We start from the raw sequence: 19,391 nt of genomic DNA, 5'->3' as shown, positions 1-19,391 counted from the left end.
ACCCGGAAGTAGCGGAGTGCATTATTTCTGGGTTTTGCTGCTCGCGCATGCGCAGACGGTCAAAATGACATCACGCGCATGCACGGAAGTGGCAAAATGCGACCCGCAGATGCGCAGTCACATCTTACCTTCTGTTCAGGATGCAAACGGGGCTCCGGAACGGATCCCGTTCGCATCCCAAGGTACCAGTGTATACGTAAGAGGCTTGTTTATAATTCTGTTTTGGGAATGATTCATGCCCATATATAGCTGCTTTGTTTTATACTTTTTGGATGCCCCATGAACATATTATAAAGCAGTTGTGTTCTGGTTCAAAATCAAGCACTGCTAGGAGTTGCTTCTTTTTGCTTTCCTATGTATTTCTTATCAATAAAAGTTTTGGTGTGGCGTGAGCAAAATTTTATCCTGAAAGTGTGGCCCAGAGGAAAAAAGTTTTAAGAACCACTGCACTAGAGGGAAAGAGGGTGGCTATTGTACATTAAAAAGGTAAAGGTACCCCTGACCGTTAGGTCCAGTCGCGGACAACACTGTGGTTGTGTGCTCATCTCGCTCTATAGGCCGAGGGAGTCGGTGTTTGTCTGCAGACAGCTTCCGGGTCATGTAGATTAGGAAGATTAAAAAACCCTTCTCTTTTGGGCAGCCTTTTGAGCAAGGTAAAAATACCTCACTGTCTATTGATGTGCTTTAATCTGAGCTGATCAGCAGGTTGTGTGAGTAGTAACATACCTCCAAGTTTGCTTGTCACATTATGACCACATGCCTGTTGGTTCATTTTTCTCAATTTTTACATTTGTGCAGGCTAAATATCTGGAAACCCCACACTTATTTAAAAGATTTGAATTATGTGCATAACGTCCACTCTCTTCAGACAATGGTTTGCAAATTAAAAGCTAGCTCCATTAGCATATCCTCGCTTCCCTGTTTCTCTCCAGGGCAATTTCCTCAATCTCTCTATCGTTAATCTTGGTTTTGTGCTATCTGTGCACTAGTTCAATTGTGGTTAATGCAGATTCTTAATATTCTTTTAATAAACCGGAGACTGAAGCCATTGCTGGGTTTATAAACCCACTGAAGTCAAGTTGCAGGAGAGCCTGATACAAGTTCTCCATGGTTTGTGTTGGCATTCATGAAACAAATATTAATGCTAAAAGCGATGAAAATATTACCCTTGATAGGAAGAAGGGAAAGGAAAGTGGCATGCCTTCTGAGGTATGCAGAGGGCTATAGTTATGTCTGAACTAGTTGTAAGGATATCAACAGCGCAAACCCAAGTCTTTGAGAAAACTTTCTTACCCCCCCCCCCCCCTCTGGGGCCTTTCAAATGTTTTGAATTGCAACTCACATCAACCCCGGCCAGTTGTGGAAGGCTGTTCCAGGCCATCTGTTGAAACTTAAGTTCTTTCACATTAAGCTTGCTCAGTTCATGTTTCCCTTGCTTTTTAGTGTGATTTAGTGCTTGATGCAGCTCACCGAAAGACTGCAGAATCCAGCCCGGGTCCAAAACGAGAAGACATTATAGAGAGTATCTTGTTCAAGTCTTCGGATTTTGTGATGGTGCAGTTCAAAGACATGGATTCCAGTTATGCACGGAAAGGTACCTGTTTCTATATGTTAGAATGGTTTATGAAACTAGCTTCTCTTTTGAAAAATGTTCCTAAAGGCTTAGCTTGGCGTGTGTTTCTTTGTGGGAGGAAGGGGTTAGGATAGAAGGAGCTGCCTTCTGTGGCATTAGAGTCTTAGTCCACATAGCTTCATACTGTCTACTGACTAGCAACTCCTCTTCTGGGGTTTTGAGGAAAGTTATTTCCCAGCTTTCTTACTCTGGAGCTGCCAGAGATTCGCCACAAGGCGATGTACACGTGGAGCATATGCTTTCCCACTATTGAACCCTCCAGAGGTTTGGCGCACCCAGTCTTCGCAACTACTCAGAAGGATTCAACCTCTTGCGCCGTTTATTGCTCCCTGCTACAACACTTGACAAAAGCACCTTGCCTCTTGTGATCTGCCAGGCAGAGAAGGACAACTGTGGTAGCTGCATTGTTACAGCAGAACAGCTACAGCTCTCCCCATGTTATGGAGTCACACAGTGGGGGTGGCTGATATTTTCAATTTAATCCAAGCATTCGGATTCTGGTGGCAGCTGTCTTCGATACTGTTTTCAAAACCCAGTGGGGAAGAAAATAAGTCTGTTTGGGCTCTTCTTTGGAGGATGTCTTTAGAAAAGTAGTGATAGTAACTTATTGACAGGAGGACTCAGCTGGAGATCAAAGCCAGACTGGATTTATAAGGACAAAAGCAGCAGGCACCCGAACAGGTGAATAAATGTGGTGAAGTCTTAAATGTCCCAGAATTGTGAGCAATAGTTTAAAAGCGGGGCTGGGGAACCTTATTCCTGTCAAGGGCTGCATTCCCTCAGGGGTAATCTTTCAAGTGTTGCATGCCAGACGTGGGCAGGGCAAGAGCCGAAAGCAGGCAGAGTTTGCAGCACTGCTGGATTGCTTAGCCTTCTCTCTGTCTCTCTGCTACTCCATCACGCTTGTGGTGTCTGCCTTTCAGCTTTCTCTGTCCACCCCCCCTTCCATTAGTACAGGGTAGAACTGATTGCTTGCAGAGGGCTTTTTCTTTGCTCCTTCCCTCACTCCATCCATCTCCAGTTTTTCCCTCTTGTCTCTCCCTCGGAGATCCCCCCTCAGCCTGTGGCTCACTGTGAAGCTTTTCCCTCCAGGCTCACCATGTCACAACAGCCACGCCTCCTACTCCACCTGTCTCTCATTGTCGCACAATGGAAGACAAAGCAATTCTCAGGGGATAGCCCCAGAGAGTAAGAGTGGGCCAACAATGTCTAGAATGCTGCAGGGAATTGGGGCGGGGGCGGGGACACAGGTCCCCCATCAAGGTTTAAAATGACGTTTTGCAATCTTCATTTGTTGTGTTAGCATATTAAGTATTTGGAAAAAAGAATACTTCTAGTTCTCCTAGTACTGTATATTGCAACAGATAGCCAACTTACTTGATATACTCTGGGTTGATTGGCAATAACCTTCCAAAAACAACAACACCCCAAACAGATAAAGAGCTGTAGTCGATACGCCGCACAATCAAACCTGTTTTTGTATTCTCTGTCACTCGATGTTTTAAATCCCCTGTTACTTTTGTTATCCCCATTTTTTCAAAGTATTCGCCCAGGACGACCTCTCCTTTTACCTCCCCACCCCCATTTTATGTTGTTATTTCTATGTATATTATGCTATGGCCACACGGCTAATGCAATAAATCGATTATTATTAACTTTACTTCAGGATAAAGAGCTCAAAAGTGCATCTACTAAATTAGTTTAACTAGTGAGTTCCCAAGTGCTATAAGGAAAACAGATGAATCTTGCCAAGGTTAAATATTGGAAGTATGAGAGATCTGTGTCTGCTAGGTAATCTGAGTTTTTTTCTGACTGGTTTAACAGGAAGCTCCATTGTAGAACAAAAGAATTCCTGAGGATCCCGTAGCATGTGTGTTTATAACTGAAGGAGCGGAGACAGAGGGTGAGGAGGGAGTAACTAAATTCTGGCAGTCTTGACTAAGTGAGATTTAAAGGATTCCATGAGCTTAGTTTGCATCCGTGAAAGAAGTCATGGCGCTCCATTTCTTTTCTCTGGAGTGGGGTATGTGCGTTGAGAGTACAGGAATATCACAAGGGGGTCTTGTTGAGCTTTTGACTTTTAATCATTTATAGATGCACTTTTCTCTGCTATGACTAACTCACTTCTGATAACAGGAAATGCAGGACAGCTGACTGTTCTGTTCAGAGAGTAGCTAAACAGTGTCCAGAACGGGGAATGAGGAAGAAGCTAATTTTGCTACTGCATCAAAAACCAGCCACCCCGTGACTCTAAATTCCGTCTACCATAGTGGATCATATTTGACAAAGGGAGGAGGGAGTAAGAGAGAGTATATGTATGTATGTGATTTGGGGACCCACCAGGTAAACTAATTTTAGCACTCCACTTTGGCGCTTATCATATTTTTGAGTTTGGGTTTTATTTTGGAATATGGCACTACCAATCAACCCAGAGTATATCAGGTACCGCAGGCTCCCTGTTATGAAATGGTAGGAGAACAAGGAGCACTCTTTTTTCAGGGTTCTGTTCCAAATTCATTATTTTAAAGCCTTCGACTCTATTCAGACAATCTTCTAAACCATGGACTTGGATGTGCCCCCGCTTCCCTAAACAGCAGCAAGAAGAATTATTCCAGTTGTAGTTCATTGCAGTTTCCCTGAACTGGGAAAACTGTGGTCTCCAAGCCATGGTTTTGAATTGGTCCTTTGGTTTAGAGTTAGTGCTAAGCGTCATTTCTCAAAACTAGGAAGTTGAGGACAGAATCGGCATGTGAGGCTGCTGCTTGTTCAAAAGTCCTCCGTACTACAGTGTGGAAGATTACCTGAACTGAGTTGTAATAGTCAGTGGCCTGGCATGGACCCTCAAAATGTCACTGCTGCCCTAATCTTAATAAGGTCCTTTGCTTTAATAGCTTACATGGTTCCTGCATTATTGCTTATGTTTTTCAAGCAAACTTTGGAAAACTCATCACATTTTCAGCTACTGCCTCCTGCTTCCCTGTTGCGAGATAAAATGTTGGTAGCTTTCTTGGCCCACTGTGATATTAGATATTTGAATGGTTGTTGAGCAGTAGTGCATGTACAGCAGTTTTCAAGCTGTGCTGCAGAACTCTGGGCTCCTTCTGAAAAACATCTCTTTTTAAAAAAGCCTAATCCAAGACTGGAAAAAAAAATCCTCAAATTTTAGTCACCAACCCCTTACAGGGATTGAGGGGATGAGGTGGGGGAAATATGTGCCTGCCATCAAACTAATAGGCTTTTTCAGATCCTGGAGTATCTGGTGGGTTTGCTGGAATATGCTTTGTGACACAGTCATCATTCATGTTCCTGACTAAGTTTGCTAGGGCACTGCAGTTACCTTACCTGCTACTTTTATTTGTGATATTTAATCATGGTGTGCTTGATTTTCCAAACTTCTAACCAAACAAAAAAGCTAATAGCCTTTGCTGCAGCTGTTAACTTTCTGGATCAGAATTCAAACCCTGAAGCTGTCCAAGCCATGTTTGTATTTACATTATATTTAAGGAGTATTAGGATGTGCATCTAGCAATAAACAACTTATCCAGATTTTTGAGGCCATGGCGGTCAGTTTTCAGAGCACAAATGACACAATAAATGTTTGTGAAGGGATAGATAAGAGAATGCAAAATACATGAATGTGCATCTGTGCTACTCTCTGACTGATTTTTATTTTCTTTCTTTTCCCATGTCTGTTGTAACTCCTTCAGAAGCAGGTAATATATTTGGCAGTCTTTTATTTCCGTACTTTGAATTTGCATATTTCTCTTTTGAAAAGTAGTATGTAATCCGTGTGTTTTATACTTGCTTACAGCTTTATAGCAGAAGAAATCGTGCAGGCTGCAAATAATTGAAATTGGTTACAAGATTATTTTTGTATACAGGCAACTCCCAATTTACATGGGGATTACGTCCAAGGCACCACATGCTTAAGTGGAATTGCATATATTTGAAACACCATTGAAAAAGCCTGCAAACACCCTACCTCTTTCTTGTGACATTTTTGGGTAACTTCCGGGTTTGGTGCAATGTGTGTGGTCACAGTTCTAGCTGTTACATTTATTTAAAAATATAAATATTTCCTTTTGCTACACCCAGTATGAAGCCTAAAGCAATTGCATGAGAATTGTTTGTAGCCATGTGTTGATAAAGCAGTTTTGTTTTTGTTTTTTAAGTAACCAGGTTGCCAGGAATATCCCTTGGAGTGTGTGTCCCTACCCTTTTTTTTGCTGCAACTTGGGGGGTTTCAGGTGCCTGGCCTTATTCTCCTTGCCATGTGTGAGATACAGAGAGTTGTAGACTGTGAAATCCGGTGGTGCAACCCTCAGACAGGGAGCCGCGCTAGTGTAACTTGTACTTAATAGGACTTATTTCTGAGTAGACATGCATAAGATTTGTACAGCTTTCCCAAGTGTTGCCACTGATGCTTCTGCCCAATGCTAGGGGTGCAGAGTTGGCTCTAAATTGGAAGTAAAATAAAGCAAACTTAAGGTGATGAGCTCCAGATTCATACTTCTTTCCTGGTCATAGACACAGTCTTATGTAACTGATGCAGTTCCAAAGTTTGTTTTTCAAGCCATAAGGTTGGTTACATAAGCAATTTCTACAAAATATGTTAAGGGCTCCTGATTGTTGAAGTTTTGTCCTAATCTTGTTCAATTATTCCTTCATTCTATGGAATCAAATGATTGGTTTTGGAATTTGAAGGTATATAGACTATTAACTAACTTGAACTGATGTTAGCATTAATTTTATTTTTTCAATTTCAGATGCTTTTACAGATTCTGCAATCAGTGCTAAAGTTAACGGTGAACACAAAGAAAAGGATCTTGAGCCTTGGGATGGTGGAGAAGGCACTACTACAGATGAGCTTGAAGCTTTGGAAACCGATGTTGTGAGCATATCTTTGTCTTGGGTTGACATTTGAGGGAGGGCATGTAATTTGAAGGAAAATCATCCAAGCAATATGGCATTTTTTGTTTTTGCACAAACTGCTCCAAAAAGAGCTGCCTTACTAGGGCAGGGCAGTGTTGTAACTGGGATTTTTTTTATAAAAAGAACATTAAGGATAGTGGGAACCAGGGTGGATTTGATTTAAATCACTAGTCAGTAAGACTTGATTTAATTTTTTTTTCCTCAGAAAGACATTCCTGCTGGTATAATCTTAATATTTACAATCAGATGAAGGTTTCGTTTTTGGAATAATAAATTTTCAGAGTAGTTTTTACAGTTGTATAAAAAAATTACTGAGTTGGTTATACTATTAGAAATACCTAGATAATTATGAAATTATTGTGAGGTTCAGTAAGTTAACTGTTTATATTTGGACAACTTTTCTGCTGTGCTTTAGTGGAAGGAGAAAAATAATCATAACAATTAATAACAATTTCCTAAAAAACCAACTTAGACTGTATTTCAGCACACATGAAAAATTTAAAACAAATCGTTATTTCCTGATGGAAATAAGCCTTTGGACTATAATGTAATTTAAATAGAAAACTATCTTTAGAAAGATTTTTTCCTCCAAAAGCATTTTATTTTAAAAATCCAATTTATATATATATATATATAAAATTTTATTTATATTTTTAAAGCATTTTTTTAAAGCATTGATTTTTTTTAATGCATTGATTTTTATCCATCCTGGTGAGAACTAGTTAAAACAGGATTTTGCTGAACCCTTGTACCTTAAAGTTGAAGGAACTTCATTTAAATTAAATTTTGTAGATTTAGTGCTAAATTGTTGACTAACTTCTGGAAGTGTCTGAGGTTTTTGTGTTGGGGGACAGGTTCTGTAAGACCTCACCTTTTCATACAGAAATATTTCATATATGTCATAGTTGTCATATGATAAAATTTCTGGATGCTTGTGCAGCCTTGCATTAGTGTGATTGTTCCTTGATTGGTGTGATTTCCTATTCTGCAAAATACCATGTCCTGCAGTCTCTAATCAAGCAGCTGCTCCAGGAGTTGTCTGTAAAATGTAATGAAGATGATTTTGAATAGCAGTTTGCTGAGAGATAGCCTTCACCCCCTAGCTCTGTGGCTTGACTCCAATAACCTTCCCAAATATGTTGTGTCTATAATAGTAATGCTTCTTTTTGACACATACAGAACCAGTCAAAGCAAGGCAGACTATTGGTGTGTTTCATGAAGTGAATAATCTTCCTGTTTTACTAAAGATAATTTACGCAGCAGCTCTTGGGTAAAACATAGCTCAGCAGTTCAAAACATTCCAGGCTTTATGATTTATATCTGTAAAATGCAAAGATACTTCCGTAGGATTAGGGATGGGGAACCTGTGGTCGTCCAGCAGTTGTTTGATTCCAGTTCTCCGCATAGCCAATGCTCAGGGATGATGGGAGTTGTAGTCCGGCAATGTTTGGAGGGACACAAGATTCCCGCCCCTGCTTTAGATGACTTTTGAACTGTTGTGAATCCCAAGCTTCTTTTCCTTCTAGTCTAATGGATGGGATCCTAATGACATGTTTCGATACAATGAAGAAAACTATGGCGTAGTGTCAACTTACGACAGCAGTTTGTCTTCATATACGTAAGTTACAATAGGTGGTGTTATTTTTATTGTTCCTGTTTCATTTAGTCTGCAACACTAAGAATATTCCTCTAGGGTCTTTGCCTAGGAGGCTGGGGGGGGAGGATTTAAAATTTTCTCTTCCCCCCCTGCATGTGGATACAGGTTTCTGACGCATGTCCAACTTCATTCTTTTTTGGAGATAGTAGTCAAAAAAGAATTCTAAAGTTGAAACAGTTGCCAACATTCACTTGGTACATATTAACCAGTATAAACATTTTTTAAAAAAGATAGGGGAGGGAATCATTTGGAATAAGGTCAGTTTTGCCATCTGAATCCTATTTTACTGTAATCAGCATATCACAAATTTGACTGCTTAACGGGCACTTTGGGCAGTGCTGTGTGTACTCTGGATTGTATCCCAATACTGTACGTTATTAATTGGCTTTGCCCTTGACAGCAAAACAACAGGATCAGGGTGCAGATTCGTTACCCAGTGGCGTAGTGTGGGGGGTGCAGGGGGGCCGGCCGCACCGGGCGCAACATCTGGGGGTTAGGGGGCGCAAATCCACCGGTTAGGGGGTGCAAATTACTTGCCTTGCCCCGGGTGCTGACAACCCACGCTACGCCACTGTCGTTACCCCAAATGGTACAAATCCCAAATTCAATTTGTTCTTAATCAGGGAGTTGCCTTTAGAAAAAAAAGCAAAATACTGGGGTTCTGTGGCAGAGGAGTTCCTTTGCAGAGAAGATGACGGTGCGGACAGTATTTCCTGAAGGAAGCTGGTTGGGAAGTCACTGGCAGGTGTGCTATTAAACTGTCATGCCACCATCAGATCGCTCCTCCAATGCTGCAATCTTAACACTATGCTTTTAAACTCTCGATACAAGCAAAAAAAATTCCAATCTCCTTTTTTTACCTCTCCTTCTCCCCTTTGTTTTAGGGTACCCCTTGAGAGGGATAACTCCGAAGAATTTTTAAAAAGGGAAGCCAGAGCAACCCAGTTAGCAGAAGAAATTGAATCTAGCGCTCAGTACAAAGCTCGAGCTGCTTTGGAAAACGACGACCGGTCAGAAGAGGAAAAATACACAGCTGTTCAGAGAAGTGCTAGTGAGCGAGAAGGCCATGGTGTGACCCCCAGGTATCTGGCGGGGCAGCAGGGGGAAGTGGGGAATCACTACATTTTCTTAGAAATTTTAGAAATAGGTATTGAATGGTTTTTACAGGCCAAGTAGCTTGGCGTTCATCTGTTGAGTTTCTGGATGACAGCATAGCTTCTCTGTAATCTTTGTACCGTTTATGGGGAAAAGGGATTGCTACATCTTACAAGGTTATTTTCCTACATAAGGAGTGTTCTCCCTCTGAACTTGTATAAGGTTCCTCAGTCTTCTGTGTGTGCAGTAGAATCTGCATGAGGGTCCAGCTAAAATGGTTCAGTTGTAAGACTGGACTGCTTCTCTGTATTTTAAATTAGTGGAGATATTTGTATGTGTACAGTGGTGCCCCGCAAGACGAATGCCTCGCAAGACGGAAAACCCGCTAGACGAAAGGGTTTTCCGTTTTGGAGGTGCTTCGCAAAACGAATTTCCTATGGGCTTGCTTCGCAAGACGAAAATGTCTTGCAAGTTCCTGCGGGGTTTTTTCCCCTCTCCCCCCCCTTTTTCCCAAGCCACTAAGCCGCTTAACAGCTGATCTGCTAAGCCGCTTAACAGCTGATCCGCTAAGCTGCTTATCAGCTGATCCGCTAAGCCGCTTATCAGCTGATCCGCTAAGCTGCTTATCAGCTGATCCGCTAAGCCGCTTATCAGCTGATCCGCTAAGGCGCTAATGGGCTTGCTTCGCAAGACGAAGAAACCGCAAGACGAAGAGACTCGTGGAACGGATTCTTTTCGTCTTGCGAGGCACCACTGTATACAGTGCTGCTTTTCTAGAAAAAGGTGCCTGAACTCACCATGAATGCCTCCCTTGTTCTCTTATCATGGCAATGGCACCCACCTGAGAAGTGCTAGAACCGGGTTTCAGCTCTACCTAGCTCCTAGCCATGATTGGTCAAGCTACTGGTCAGGGCCAATTCTTTTTTCTTTTTAAAATAATTTTTATTATGTTTCCATTTACCAAATTAAACATATCAAACCAATTAATCCAAATTATAACAATACACATCATATAATCCAATTATTTCCCAATTGTGAATTTTTGTGGGGGGTACCCATGCTTCCTGATCGGCAGGAGTCCAATCCTCAAATATTTCTGCTGCTTTCATATTTACAATGATATTTTCAGTCCCTCTTCTCAATCCTTGTCGTTACTCATTTTCCTTTTCATTCACCTCCGAGTTATCTCCGCAAATGGGTTAAAAAAACAGTTATTTATATTTCTGTGTCGATTCTGTATTGCTCTCTTGTGAATTACTCTCATCCAGTAGTCCAGGCGTTTCCAATCGAGCGGGCAATCGCCATCTTGCCGTTCCGATGAAATGCAGTCTAAAAGCCCGCTCGTTAACTTTCCAGACCTGTTGCATCGTAAATTAGTCTTTTCCAGGAGAGCTGCCCCTTCCAATTCACAATCCCATCCAGATAACAAATCTTCGGCTCACCCTCCCTAAGACCAAACTCCCTGCAACAGATGTCTGTCCTTCTGTATCAAATCTCAATTCTTGCTGCGTCACAAAGAGAGCCTTCCCCCCCCAAGTCCTTCACACAATAAAACCTTTAAATTCATATTATTTTCCCCCACACAGCTCATTTTTAACCCCATTTGCCAATTAGTTATTGTGACGGATCTTCTGAGGGGGAGGGTTATTAGGTAATCACATGAAACAAGAAATAAAAAGTCATTCCCCCCCCCCCCTTTCCGTTCCGTTGCCTTCCACATACCAGCATGTCTGTAGTACTTTGATGTAATCTTCCGTCTCAATCTTCTTCCTTTCAGTGGCCAAATTATTAGCAGATAAAACCTCCTGCCTCTCTCAAAGCATGTGCGTTAGCTTTCTCCAATTTTTTTCCTTTTAAGTAACGCAACTAGTTTCGCTCCTGGAAGCAGCTTCGGAGGAGTGCCGAAACCCGCCGAGGGTTGTGCACCCAGTGCTTCGCACGCCCTCCTTCTTCCGACCTTGGGGGTGATTTATGGCAACCGCGGGTGAAAACTGCGTCTTTCCATTCCCTGGAGAGACGACGGAGACTGATTTACTCCCCATAATCAGCCTCAAATTACCTCGTGCAGGCTGGATAGATGGTTTTATCCGCCATCTTTCAAGGCGCCCCTAGTGGCCCCCCCGGTCAGGGCCAATTCTTATTTCCTTTTCTTCAATCCATCTCTCATGTAGCAGTGGGGGGCCTTAAGCTTTCCAGCCAGGCCTCTACTGTTGCATGTACATGCATTTGTGCGATGATCCTTCCAAGCTGCCCTAACCATCTACCTGAATCTAAGAGAACGAGGGAGGTGGGTGCATATTTATTTGCCCTGTACTAGGTGCGACCCCCAAAGCATCCAGGGAGACCGCTTGCCGTAGTTTTTTAGCACCTCCACAGGGGTGTGTGTGTGTGTGTACAAGCACACACATACATGCATGTACAATTTGTTTGCATCTCATTCTTTTGTTCATCTTTCTATGTACTGATAACATTTTATTGTTTATGATTTCTGTATTTATTGGACATGTGGTAGTGGATTCATATGACAATGATGTCAGCAATACTGAGATGATCCCAAGTATTATTTTCAGAACCTAGCATTAAATGTCTCAATGTCCAGTATTGCTGGTGGCTCTGGGCTGTAATTTGTTATCATTGTTGCATAGAAATAATGACAACTCTCCCAATTTGAAGCTAATGTGAATTGCTAATATCAAACATGTCCTGCTCCCTTTTATTCCTGAATATTTAAACATTTCCCTGCCCTTAAGAACAAAGCAACATGTGATTTTAAGCCAAGAGCTGAAGTCCCATCTTACATCTCTCTTCCTCCCCCCTTTTTTCCTCAGGGAGAATAAGTACATTCCACCTGGACAGCGGAATAGAGATGTCCTTTCCTGGGGAACTGGAAGGCAGAATTCACCAAGGATGGGCCAGTCCAGTTCAGGCCCACCAATTTCAAGATCTGGCTCTCACTCATCGGACTACAGTTCTAACTCTGGAGCAGACCAAAGAGTAGTTAATGGAGGCAAGTGTTCATCATGACTGAAATAAGAAAGCTTTTCTAGAGAGAGCTCTCCATCGCTGGATCCCTGGGGTAGTAGCCCTTTGAAATAATGTCTCCTGTTGCATCCCACCACTAAAACAGAAAGAAACTAAAGCTGTGTCCATGGATATATAGTGAATTCCCTTTTGAAAACATCAAGCGAGTCCCTGTTGCATCAGAAAGGGCAGTTCTCTGACTCCCTTCATTGCTGTAATCCCAGTGTGGTTAGTAGGTCTGCATCGGCTGAACTAGCCAACAAATGCTTCTGTTTAGTCTTCACTAAGTGTTGAAATGGAATTGGTGGATGGGAAGAAAGGCAATCCAGCAGTCTTCTCTGGTTTGGCTCCATAGGAACACTTCACACCAAGCACACTTGCTACCAGATTCTGCTTACAATAACCTTGGCAATACCAGCAACCAGTTACTTTATGCATACATCAGTAACAGCTGCAGCTTTTTTGTGTTCTTAAAATTTAACTTCCAAAATTGGCATAAAGTAATCAAAGTACATAGTCCACTTAAAAACAAAACTGTAATTCATTTTTCTGTGTTGTAAGCTGCCCTAGGGGTCTTTGGCGCCATGTGTGGCAAGGTATATATTTCGCTAAAGAAATACAGCGCGTTTTTCTTAAGTGTGGGGGTTGGGGGAAGAAAAGGCCTGGACTGTACATTGATTTCAGGTAAGTGGCATTAACAAGACTTTGAACTGCATCTGGTAAAAAAACAAATGATAGCTGTGTGGTACCTGCAAGATAAAATGAGGCTGAAGCCCACCAAGCACTCCTCCTCCTGCTGCTGCTCCTCTCTTTTTACATCAAGGGTCCCATGAAAGGCCCCTGTTCAGATGAGCAATTAAGTCCATGCGTTGGACTTGTGTCTTTCTGTTGCTTCCTAAATATTCCATGGAAGATCATCAAAGGCCTTGTGTGTTTTTTTTGAAGTGCAGCAGGTTTGAATTTGGAAACAGTGCCCTCTAGAGGAACCTCCTGCTGTAGCCCAGGGGCAGCGATCTATGTGGATCTATTGTGGCCCAATTTCCTCTTTCACAAAAATTCTGAATGACTTCATTATTGAAAGGGCACAATAGAAGTAAATGTCAGCAGCTAAACACAGCTCTCTTTGTAACGTGATTTCTGTAGTTTTCACATGTCTTAGCGTTTGAAAGTGGTACATCCAGCGGTCAGTGTGCTTCACCCGCTTAATGAAATTCCCTGGAAGCCTCTTGTAGCTCCATTTCTGAAAAGCTTCTGTGCCAAGTGATGCATTCAGTTCATTCCTTTTACCCTGGGCAAGTTGATGCAGGCATGTTTTCCTTGATACATGGGGGATTAGCTACACATTTAGGTTTTCCTCACCGCTCATGGAACCATGCACAGCTATCCGTGATTAAGCACAAGCCATATAAGTGTGATATGCAAATAGTCTTAACTGATTTACACGCCATTGTCTTTTCCATGGTAGTGTTCATAGATCCTGAATTTAACCCATTGGGGGGAAACTCTGGTTGGTGATTGCAAACTGATCTATCCTGGATTGAGGGTGGAATAACTGCAGATTTATTTTGATTTTGTACGAACCTGTAGAAATCCCCAATGGGTTAAAAAAAAAAGGTATGAGAAATCATTTTTGTCATTTTTACTTTCCCCTCCCTCTGTTTCCCCCCCCCCCCCCCATAATTTTATTTTCTTTAGTTTTTATACTTTCCTTCATATCATTTGTTCTGTCAGGTGTTCCCTGGCCATCGCCTTGCCCATCTCCTTCCTCTCGCCCACCTTCTCGCTACCAGTCAGGTCCCAACTCTCTTCCACCTCGGGCAGCCACCCCTACAAGGCCGCCCTCCAGGCCCCCTTCGCGGCCCTCCAGGCCCCCGTCTCACCCCTCTGCTCATGGCTCTCCAGCTCCTGCCTCTACTATGCCTAAACGCATGTCTTCAGAAGGTACAAAGACCACAGTTTTGTTTGTTCATGAATTTTCGTTTGTCTTTGTGTTCTCCCTTTCCTCTTGTGAGTTACAGTTAAAAGAATTGTTCTCTTCATTACTAAACCTTTTATTTGTGCACTTCAAAAAAATTAAAGTTTTTGTTTAGTTTCTGTTAACCTTTTTTTGTTTTTGTTTAAAAAAGGGAATTTCACAGAAAACCAAACCATTAAAGGGATGGCCTTTTCCTGAAAGTGAGAAATTCGGCCTCCTAGTGCTACTTTAGTGCATTGCAGAGCACATGTGGATGTATCATCTGCAGTCACTTAGCCATGGTTGCAGGATCACACCGTCGCCCCTACCGGTCACTGGCCGTAACCATGGTTAAAGGTTATATCTCCGTTGCCGTTAACTGTGTTCAGTGCTAGCTATGTTTTGTTTGAATTCAGATGCTTAGTTAAAAACAATCTGGTTAGCATTAGCCATGGTTAAGATGAATGTCACCTTCAGCCTTTATTAAGGCCAGTCTGGGGAATTGCTGTGCTAGATGGGAAGATCAGGTGGAGGGACAGGTATATGAACCTGAGACCCATTCCTGATCCCATAACCTAGTTAAGGAGCTGAGAGGGCTGCATCTACATATTTCCTGAAGTGGCTGGTGATGGAGGGTTTTGCTCAGAATGATGCTTTATGACATAAATCTGTTAAAAATGCCTGATTCACATTGTGCCCACTGCAGAATCCTCCTTGCTGGCAATTGCGGTGAGGGAGACTGGTTAGAAGTGGATGGAAATTAATTGTGTATTTAAATTCAGTTTGAGTTCCTCTTGACTTTCCTGAAACTGTTCAGTGGAATTGAATAATTTTAATTCTGTCTTGAGAGGATGAGACTTGTTCTGCAATAAGGAATCATAGATTGAACCTATTCTTAGCTGCAGCTAATTTCCATACTTTAATTGCATTCAACTCCTATACTATCTAGGAATTTTGAAGATGCTGAACCATTTGCAGGGGGCACGCTGACTTGTTTCTCAAATTCTAAGGCAATTCTTTGAAAAGTCTCTGTGATATGCAGGGACATAAAAACGATGAGAGCTGAAAAACTATTAAATGTGGGCTGCTTAATTTGCTGTTAAATTTTCTAAGTTCTCTGCTGCCAGGAGGGCTAGAGCATTCAAAGTGGTCAGGTTTGGGTTTTCTTAGCAAGAGTTAACTGATGAAATCCACTTGAATTCTCTCTGCTGTGCTTTTGCACACCTCCTATTTTTGTTTTATGGGGCATGTGAATATAGGGGACATGTCCAGTGGATTGTGTCCTAACCTAGCATCTGTCTCGGTTCATATTTTTTCCTCCCCAGTTTTGTCACGAACTATATTGAGAGGAGTGCTGGTTTTTAAATGTCCTGAGACCGTGTATGATGATGGCAGCCCAGGGATGGGGAACCTTTGTGCCTCCAGATGTTTTGGAGTACAGCGTCCCATCAGCCCCAGCCAGCATGGTTAGGTATGATGGAATCTGTAGGGTCTAAGGTTCCCCATCCCTTATGTAGCAAAAATTAATAGAATTCGGGGGTGAAAACGGAGATTTCATGTTGTGTTCATAGTTTAGGGTGTCTTTTCATACTTTCTTCAGGACCTCCGCGGATGTCTCCAAAGGCACAGCGGCACCCTCGAGGCCACAGAGTCTCTACTGGGAGGGGCACAATTTCAAGTGGCTTAGAATTTGTCTCTCACCCCGTGCCAGGAGAAGCCACCACACCTTCATCGGCCCGAGGCAGCCCTTCAGGTGGGACATGGTCATCGGTGGTCAGTGGTGGTAAGTCAAGCTCAGCTTCCTACAGAAAGTCCTGTTTGGGGATTTTACAGTTAAAAGAATTGTGTTTCTTAAGCCAAACATTTGAGAACCCAACAGGCCTGCTGCTGCTGATGGTTGGTGAATCCTGATTCTTTATTTTGCCTGGCTAGAAACCAAATGTTACAACTGAGGCTGGTAAAACTGGATTGTCATGGAAAGCAGCAGATGTGCTGTTCTCCCTTCCACTTTGATAGACTGTTTTTATCAGTTGATTACATTCCTTTCCAGAGACAGGCTGGTAGGTCAGTTGATTGGAGCTCTCAGGCTTTATTAGGACTTTTCTCCCCCCCCCCCCCCCCCCAGTCTCTTCCGTGTGTTCAACATCCTCTGGAGTGATGATCAGGTTGTGCTCCTGTGAGCCTCAGTATTCTTAGGCCTAGACCCCATTCCTGGTTGCCGACTTTCCTTCTTTCTGTCCTGCTTTGAGGGTGACTCAGAAGACACTGAAGGCCACAGCGAGAAACTAGGTGGACTTTCACAGGGCAGCGAGTTTAGGATTGTGCCGCAGATCAATTTCTGGGACTACAAGCAGAAATTGGTTCTTACCATGAATTTCTGTTTGAAGAGTGGACTGGGTCATTAGGCGATGGAAGCTGTTTCTCAGATTCTTTTCAATGTTAGTGAGGGCTGGTAATAGGAAGCGACCTGACTCTGCTTAAAGTCTCCCTTGACAGACCTTTGCTTCAGTGCAATCAATTATCAAGCATTGTTTCACAGTAGAAGGATTCTTAGTACTGTATTGTACAAGAATCGTTTAAAAGAAGCACTTAAGAAGTAACATCACAGAAATCTGGGGACTTTCCTAGGAAGGGAAAAAGAGCTTTGGTGACAATTTTATCAGCTCAGTGTAAGCCTGGCATTAGGTTTCACTCCTTTTAGTACAAAACAGCTGTGCAGTGTTTCAACAGGGTCTCTCTTATTTTGTTTCTAGTCCCTAGGTTGTCCCCTAAAGCACACAGACCCCGGTCTCCAAGGCACAGCAGCGTTGGCAGTGTGCCTTCTGGGCCAGCTCTGCCTTCTCCTCAAGCTGGCTCTACTCCAGCAGAGCCTGTAGCTGCCCCTGTTCTAGCTGCATCTCCTACCCCAGCCAGCCCTGCGTCCATTAGAGCAGGTACACCATCAGTTGAAGGTAAGAAACCCTTTTATCTCCCCCTCTTCTGAGCCTGAGTACAAATGCAAAGACATAGGATGATCTAAAAATGGCTTCTGTGTTTTAAGTGGTGGGAGAGCAGTTCTCACACACGTTTATTTTTGTGCATTAGGTTTGCTAATCATATGCAGTCAATTTTCTCTCTGTGTGGGAATCTTTATACAGAGGGAGAAAACTGGCGGCTCCAGGCAACTACATAATTTTCTGAATGGCTGTTGAAAATTACAAAAATGAGTAGGAAAAGGTTGCGCTCTGTTTTTCCTAAGACACCCTGCTGACTTTCTTTCACCTCAGCCGATTAGGGCAGCCTTCCCCAGCATGGTGCCCTTCAGCTATTCTTGAATTAAAAGGTAAAGGTAAAGGGACCCCTGACCATTAGGTCCAGTCGTGGCCGACTCTGGGTTTGCGGCGCTCCTCTCACTTTATTGGCCGAGGGAGCCAGCGTACAGCTTCTGGGTCATGTGGCCAGCATGAGTAAGCCGCTTCTGGAGAACCAGAGCAGTGCATGGAAATGCCATTTACCTTCCCGCCGGAGTGGTACCTATTTATCTACTTGCACTTTGACGTGCTTTCGAACTGCTAGATTGGCAGGAGCAGGAACCGGGCAACGGGAGCTCACCCTCTCGCGGGGATTCGAACCGCCAACCTTCTAATCGGCATGTCCTAGGCTCTGTCGTTTAACCCACAGCGCCACCTGCGTTCTAGAATTAAACTTCCACAAATCCCATCTGGTATGTCTATGCCATCTGGGGCTTATGGGAGTTGAAGTCCAAAACAACTGGAGGGCACCAGGTTGGGAAAGGCTGGTTTAGGGTTTCATACAGTAAAACAGTAATATTTAAAAAGTAATATTGCCCTTCCACGTATTATTATTTTGGAAGAACTACATTTACTTTGATTTGCAGAGCTGTTGTTGTTCTTATTGTTGTTTCTAACCCACCTTTTCCCAAGTCCAGGACTCAAGACTGCCTACATAGACAAAATAGAAAAAAGTAAAAACCATAGAAAGACAATCATTAAAATGTAATTAAACACAAATAGAATTAAAATATTTAAAATATTCATTAACGAAAAACTAGAATGAAAAGTGGCTCTTTGAAAGTCTCTCTTTAATCGTCTTCATTATCATGATTTTATTTGTACGCCACCTTTCCAAAACCAGGATGGCTCACAACATGAAAAGATCTACATAATTACAAACATAGCAAAAGTAGTCATAAACAAGAAATAAAACACAGCAGAAAGTACACAACCAAACTGAATAATTTCCACATAAATATTAATATTTAAAAATAAAGATGCAAAAATAATATTAATAACAGCAACAATACCCAGTACAAGAGTTTTTCCAGCAACCTGGGCTTTTGTAGCTGTTGTCAGTCAGGGCCCTGTTCTCCCAGGCTGGCTAGAGAGAGGCCAGCAAGAGAATAAGTAGGTCTTCCACGACTCACAGCCAAGATTATGTTGGTTCCCCAAATAAACAGAGACACAATCAGGATAATACCTTGTATGGGACAAATTGTTTTGGTGCTGAGCTTTGGTGCTGAGCTTCAACAACTTGTCCCTCTTTCCTTCCCCACCCATTGCTATCTAGAGTTATTAAGAGTGCTGTGTATGTGAAATCTCAAACAGGACTGATTTTCCTTCCTAGCTAAAGATTCAAGGCTTCAGGACCAGAGGCAGAGTTCTTCTCCTGCTAGCACCAAGGAACCCTTGAAGCCAAGTGAAATGTCTCCCAGCTTTAGCAAACCTGAAAACAAAGGTAGGAGTTTTCTGAAGTTGTGTTCAGCTCCCATCATTTGCAGCCAATATAGACAATGGTCGGGGAATAATGGGAGTTGGAGCCCACTACACCTGGAGGCACCTTGTTGGTTACTCCTGTACTGCAGGCTTAGTTACATTGCTGTTTGGATTGTTGTAGAGATTTGGGAAACACAACATGGCACGCAGCCCTCAAATATATCTCTGCACACAATGAAAAAGGAGTTCTGTAAACTAAGATAACTCCAGTTTCTCTGCTGCTCCAGCTGCTTGATTCCCACCCCACAACCTCCTGGGTTGTAACTGGATTGCAATTTCCGCGGAACTCTTTGGGGGCGTTTTCTTTTCTCCCCCCCCCCCCCCTGA

The 19,391-nt window shown here is 42.7% G+C and overlaps 1 protein-coding gene across 16 annotated transcripts in view; it reads left to right on the top strand.

Annotated features, from left to right (window-relative positions):
* The window catches only part of ATXN2 (ataxin 2), a 63,783-nt gene that overhangs the window by 24,068 nt on the left and 20,324 nt on the right, over positions 1 to 19,391 (top strand). For 5 of the 16 annotated variants that reach the window (XM_083753173.1, XM_083753169.1, XM_083753171.1 and 2 more), the window contains 9 exons: positions 1,444 to 1,600; positions 6,400 to 6,524; positions 8,092 to 8,183; positions 9,107 to 9,304; positions 12,146 to 12,324; positions 14,070 to 14,279; positions 15,893 to 16,075; positions 17,046 to 17,243; positions 18,916 to 19,026. In XM_083753173.1, coding sequence (XP_083609299.1) covers positions 1,444 to 1,600; positions 6,400 to 6,524; positions 8,092 to 8,183; positions 9,107 to 9,304; positions 12,146 to 12,324; positions 14,070 to 14,279; positions 15,893 to 16,075; positions 17,046 to 17,243; positions 18,916 to 19,026 — 1,453 coding nt within the window. The remainder of the gene's footprint in view (positions 1 to 1,443; positions 1,601 to 6,399; positions 6,525 to 8,091; positions 8,184 to 9,106; positions 9,305 to 12,145; positions 12,325 to 14,069; positions 14,280 to 15,892; positions 16,076 to 17,045; positions 17,244 to 18,915; positions 19,027 to 19,391) is intronic. The other 11 variants (XM_083753165.1, XM_083753163.1, XM_083753164.1 and 8 more) reach the window with 3 other exon arrangements.

This window comes from Podarcis gaigeae, assembly GCF_964106915.1.
Source record: "Podarcis gaigeae genome assembly, chromosome: 8".
NCBI classification, from domain to species: domain Eukaryota; kingdom Metazoa; phylum Chordata; class Lepidosauria; order Squamata; family Lacertidae; genus Podarcis; species Podarcis gaigeae.
This window is presented reverse-complemented; position numbering and strand designations above follow the sequence as displayed.